The sequence below is a fragment of the Notolepis coatsorum genome, assembly GCF_963971535.1.
Source record: "Notolepis coatsorum genome assembly, chromosome: 13".
Lineage (NCBI taxonomy): Eukaryota > Metazoa > Chordata > Actinopteri > Aulopiformes > Paralepididae > Notolepis > Notolepis coatsorum.
In genome coordinates this window covers 43942631-43948334 of record NC_140177.1, presented here as the reverse complement: position 1 = coordinate 43948334, position 5704 = coordinate 43942631, and the positions used below count along the sequence as shown (strand labels likewise).

Genomic DNA, 5704 nt, shown 5'->3' with positions numbered 1-5704 from the left:
AAAGGAGAGATGTTAGGTTGCATGTCAAGGGGCGTGGGGTGCGGGGGGGGGGGGGGGGGGCTTGTTTTCCCCCAGCTCTTTGGCCATATGCCCACGAGGGCTTATGAGGAGGATCATAAAGATACGCTTTCACTGCAGGTGTCCCTTCAAAGTGATCTGTGCCCATAACACGGATGATCCAGTTACAACATTGGCCTTTTGGTCTGGCCAAGGCGGATGGCACCGTGAGGCCACGTGAGGCGTCAGGGACAGAGAATATCTGACCGTCTAAAGGGATTGGAGAGGACATCAGCATCATGTGCATCTATTCCTGGGCTTTTGTGACTTGTGATGTGTGCAAGTCTGATTGATGTCAGGAGGAGGAGGTCTTGGTGAATTTGAAGGGTAACCCTAAATTCTTTCTTTTTACATCAGCCAAATGTCCTCTCTGAAAACAAGAAGCGGTTGAAGCAATTCAGGGTGTTAATGTTTACCTCCATTGCTAATAGTTAAACAATCTTTAACTTGAATGAGGCTCTGTGCTTTGAATTGCTTGAAGGAGCCACAGAATCGTGATGCACACTTAATCATCCATTAAGGCTTGCTCCTGTGGTGAACCGGTATTTCACTCTCTCAGAATGGTGTTATGGTGTTGCTTGAGTGGGGGAGCTTCGTTAGTTGTCCCTTCATTGTTCGGGAAACAACCGAGTGGTAAATTTCTCAGAAACTCCTCATTAGAATGACTAGTGATGTACAATGGAGCGTTGGGGTGCGTGCATATTAATACCTCTCCATCTGGAGTGCCGGAGACAAAAACCAAGAGTCCTGTTTAAGAGCAGGGTCCCCGGGAGACAAAAAAAACAGGACCCTTGTTTAAGAGCAGGGTCCTCAAGGCCACATTTTCCGATTCATCCTCAATAATTGTAATTTGATGATAAGGAGCTTATAGTCTCTTGTTATCCCCCAATAGGCTGAGACTAGACAAAGCCCAGTCCACTGGTACGATCAGAGATTACCATCGTGGTGACGTCTCCCCGTCCACTTAACACCAGTATCAGGTCAACTGTTCTTAATTTGGTCAGTGACACTCATTCAGCTTTTCCATGGGGGTCTGGGTGCATTGAGGTATACATATATATTGACCCTCGTTTGCAAGCATGGCTCAAGTTGTACCGGAGTGCAAAATGGCCCGTTTGTGTTCTTTAGGCATGTGGGTCATTGCACCATGGAGCATGTGCGTGTCCACTTGCTCTCATTTGAGGAGGGGGGATCAAAATGCCCACCTGTGACACAGAAGGAATCTGTGTTGGTTGTTATCTCATGACTGACTCCATTGGTCTATAGCTAGTTGAAACAACAAAACAAAAAAACAACGATGATATGTTGCGGGAATATTACCCCATTTCCCTTCCAATGCATTTTCCCACTGAGGCACAAGTCATTTGACTTCATGACATTGTAAAAGATAATGTTCTTGATGAGAGTCAGCAGATACTGCAACTCGCTGCGTCGTGTCTTGGAATAGTTTGACCTCAGATAGGTTTACACATTTTCAGATCTCCAGATCTTTACCGAGATCTCTTCCCCAGGCCGGGAGTCTCAGATGACCTCTCCTCTTTTGTCCTCTGAACCTTGCCCTGCCCTGAAAGACTCGCCTCTCTCACACTGGCCCGTCCTAAACTCTGTGGGAAACCTCCCGGTGCTTTGTGTTATCTGGACATTGTGTGTCCCATTAGATAATGCCTCCTTCCCTCCACGGCGTCCCTTCCCAGGGCTGTGTGGAGCGTGGTGCCCACAGAGCTAACTGCCCACTAAGCAGGACAGAGAGAGAGGATCTGACCAGGGGGTTAAAAGGTGCTTTTCATCCTGCTTCACGGGACAGTGCTCACACCCTGCTGCTGTAAATTTGCCAGCATATAATAGCAGTGATGGATATTGACAAGTGATCTAGTGGTGGTGGTGACAACTCTATCAATTCCCTGGCTAGGTGGTGGAGAGAGAGAGAGAGAGAGAGAGAGAGAGAGAGAGAGAGAGAGAGAGAGAGAGAGAGAGAGAGAGAGAGAGAGAGAGAGAGAGAGAGAGAGAGAGAGAGAGAGAGAGAGAGAGAGAGAGAGAGAGGAAAATTAAAAACTCCAGTTCTTTCATCACCCCCTGGTTATTTCATGACCAACCTGAACCTATACATACCATGGCATGTCTTCATCTATCTATTTTCATGATGACTCTTGACCTCTCCACTGGACACCAGAGAATCTACAGCTGGTAATTTGATCATGAGTCATCATGTGTTTTATGTTGTTTGACCGTAACACAATGTGTTCATGTTGAACGTCTCTGAGCAGAATATTATTATTATTTTTCTTTTTTTAAGTCAACCTTTACACCTTCACATATATCTGCACTTATATACCTATTCAAGATAGATATACTTTTATATGCATGATTACAGCGTGATGACTATGTTTTCAAATTTGTATACATAAACTATGTATGGACTGCTCCTCAGTTACAACAGATGACAAATACACATGTTTATACTCCTATTTCCAAAGCATACAGAATTCTTGATATAGGGGGGATATCGTTTCTGCATACCAATGGTTTGTCAATTTTGAGCCACAGCATGTTGCCTGAATAAGCTTCCTTGCTCATTATCCAAAAAGCTGTCCCTCAATATTTCCCCACTTCAAATGTTCCGCTAGCCCCTATAGTTTTGGTCAAGTGAGGACTACCTTGTTCTGAGACCACCCCTCCAAACCTGGGACGCGAGGCAGCCACTACTTTCTTCTTGTCATGTGAATTGTGATGTCATTCAGCTCAGCCCAAGGACCCAATTGACCCTGCTAACCCTTGACCCTTATAAACTGTGGGGTTAGAATGCTGTATTCAAGGTGTTGCCATCTGTGTGCCTTGTCCTGTCCATTTCTGTCCCTCGTCCCTCTCGCCTCCACTGTGTCCGGGAGCAGTGGTGTGTGAAGAGGAGTCCCATTGGACGTCTCGTTTGTCTCGGTAAACTTTTAAACCCCCGGATGAAAGAGTAGCAGGCTCCTTTTGTTTGTATGCGCATGCATGACGGTTTGTGTATCATTTCAGAATTTGACTTGTGTCTTTCTTTCTTCAATTTGTCTGGGAGTTTCTTTTTTTCTTTTTTCTTTTTAACGGGTTTTCAAATTCAACGGATCAGTGGAATGAAATAATATTGTATTCTCTTTATTATTTTGGACATGAATGGCCATTACAAAAGAAAAACCTTTCCCGATAAATACAAAACACACCTTTTAACAGGGCATTTTAAAATCCATCCAAGGACATTTTCACTTCAGCACCCTGTGGTATTATTCTGTGACACCCATGGGTCTGCTATAAATCAAAGAGCTCTAGACTGTGTAAAGAGTAAACCGAGAGGCAGTCTCAGTAGTGGCCAAGTCACATACAGAAGACTACCAGAGTCATCTACTGGAGATCAAACACACTACAGTCTATCATCAGTTTGTAAATGATTGACAGAATATACTTACAAACGTATACTTTCAATCGTGGCACAATCTTTAAAACTACAGGGCTGAACTTTGAGCCATGTAGAAGTTCATCCACCCTTCTTATCTCTCAGCCATGTGCGGGAAAATCTGTCTACTGGTTATCAGCCGTTGAGTTGAATGTTTGTAATAGAGACACTAGAGAGAGCATGTAACACAGTGAACAATATGAGCACCGTATTTGAAAATATAGTGAAATCTGGGATGAAAAAAAGGAATAACTGCATAAACAAAGGGAACGTCTAGCTTTGCAACATTGACACATATCAAAGTCAGATGCACTGTGGAATCCAAGCAAAGAAATATGCTACAAGTTCAAATTCTACAGCGTGGGAGTTATAGTCGTGGTGTCATTGTCACATTGTGAATTCGCTGACCTCTCACTCTCCACAGTGTGCTCTAACACATGGCCGTCTTCCTCGTGGAACTGTACCTTCACTTTCATTGGGGAACATTTAGTCACTTTACACTTGATGATCACGGTGTCATTGGTGGCCTGTAAGGCACAGTTATTGAGATGTGGCATCACCGCTTCAGACATGTGACAAACCAGCTGGTCCTTGTCGATGGACGCCACGGTCTGTCCTCTCAAAGTACCGGGGCCTTTGCAGAGCACCTTGTCAAGCTCCTCTATGTCCATGCTGTTTTTCGTGACCCAGTCATGTAGATACCACATGTGGCAGTCACACCTCCAGGGGTTTTCATACAGCCTCACGATGTGCTGAAAGAGGAAGGGTTGGAAGAAGCCCACAGGGAGAGTCTGAAGCTGGTTGTCTGAGAGGTAGAGCTGGTGCAGGAAGAGCTGGTCCTCAAACAGCCCGGCGTCCACCCTGCTCAGCTCGTTGCTCTGCAGGTGGACCACCTTGACGTTACGCAGCTTACTGAAGATCTTCTCCGGCAGCGAGGTGAGCTGGTTCTCGGAGAGGTGCAGGTTCTCCAGGGCGGTGAGATTCTTAAAGACATCCGGAGGTAGCTGGGAGAGCTGATTAGAGGACAGGGAGAGGTGGGTGAGGGCACTCAGACCCTTGAGAGACCGAGAAGACAACTGTACCAGTCGGTTTCCCTGCAGACTAAGCTCCTTCAAGCTCCAGGGAGAAACTCCCAGTATCTCAGCACTGAAGTTTGAAAGCAAGTTGCCGCGGAGGTTCAGCACCTCCAGTTGAGTTAGAACAGAGAAGACGTCGGGAGGCAGCTCTGCTATCTTGTTCCCTTGCAAGCTAAGTTCTCTCAAATGGGTAACATTGTGAAAAGTGTCAGAGGATAGACTGCTGATGAGGTTGTAGTCAAGTTTGAGGACCTCCAGCTTGGCCAGACCAGCGAAATTCTCCCTATCCATTTCGCTGAGCACATTCTGGGACAAATCCAGACCACGGAGCTTCTGGAGGTTCTGGAAGAGAAATGTGGGCAGGTGGGATATGATGTTGCCCTTCATCTGCAGAAACTCCAGCTCCTTGAGGGAGTGAAACATGCCAGGAAGCACAGTCTTGAATTTGTTGAAGTTGAGCGTCAGTTTAGTGAGGTTGCCCTGCTTGGAAAAGGTTCCCAGAAATAGCCGTTCCAACCAGGGATTCCCGCTGATCTCCAGCTCCTCTAGGGCAACGAGATCCTCGAACGCCCTGGCGTGGATATCCCGCAGTGCATTGTTGAAGAAGATCAGCTTGGTAAGTTGAGGGCTCTCCTGGAGGGTGTTGGCAAATAAGTATGCCAGTCCTGTTGTCATGAAAATGAATTCCCCAACCTGCCTGGAGATGTTCTTAGGCAGAGACGTCATGCGTTCGTCAGAACATAGTACTTTGGTAGGACTGAAACACTGGCACTTGTATGGGCAGGGGGTTTGTGATGCTGCATTGCCTTGGTAACAGATAAGCAAGATCAGGCCAAATGTGAAGCCTATTTCCCTGTTCATTCTTCACTGTGAGGAAAAGAAAAGAAAAATAAACGTGTATATTAGATAGAAGAAATCCATATAGACAGGAATGATCAAATAAAAAGGATTTGTGACAAGTATATTGCTGTTGACATCAATCAATTATTGCACATTTCATAGGAGGAAAGTTGAAGGGTAGCATTCAGAGAAACAACTATCAATTGTTTGTTTGCAAGTAAATAAAGAAATACATGACTCAACATACCTCTGTGTTTCAAGGATCACACAGCAACAGAAACAAATCCCTTTGTGGCTTCCAAGC

General features: G+C 45.5%; 1 protein-coding gene across 1 annotated transcript; it reads right to left on the bottom strand.

The window, feature by feature from the left end:
* Positions 1–3837: 3837 nt before the first annotated feature.
* On the bottom strand, positions 3838–5286 carry LOC311239345 (uncharacterized protein; the record flags this gene model as incomplete). Its single annotated transcript, XM_084327651.1, has 1 exon — positions 3838–5286. The coding sequence occupies one exon, from the start codon at positions 5284–5286 to the stop codon at positions 3838–3840; it is 1449 nt and encodes a 482-aa protein (XP_084183777.1).
* Positions 5287–5704: the final 418 nt, after the last annotated feature.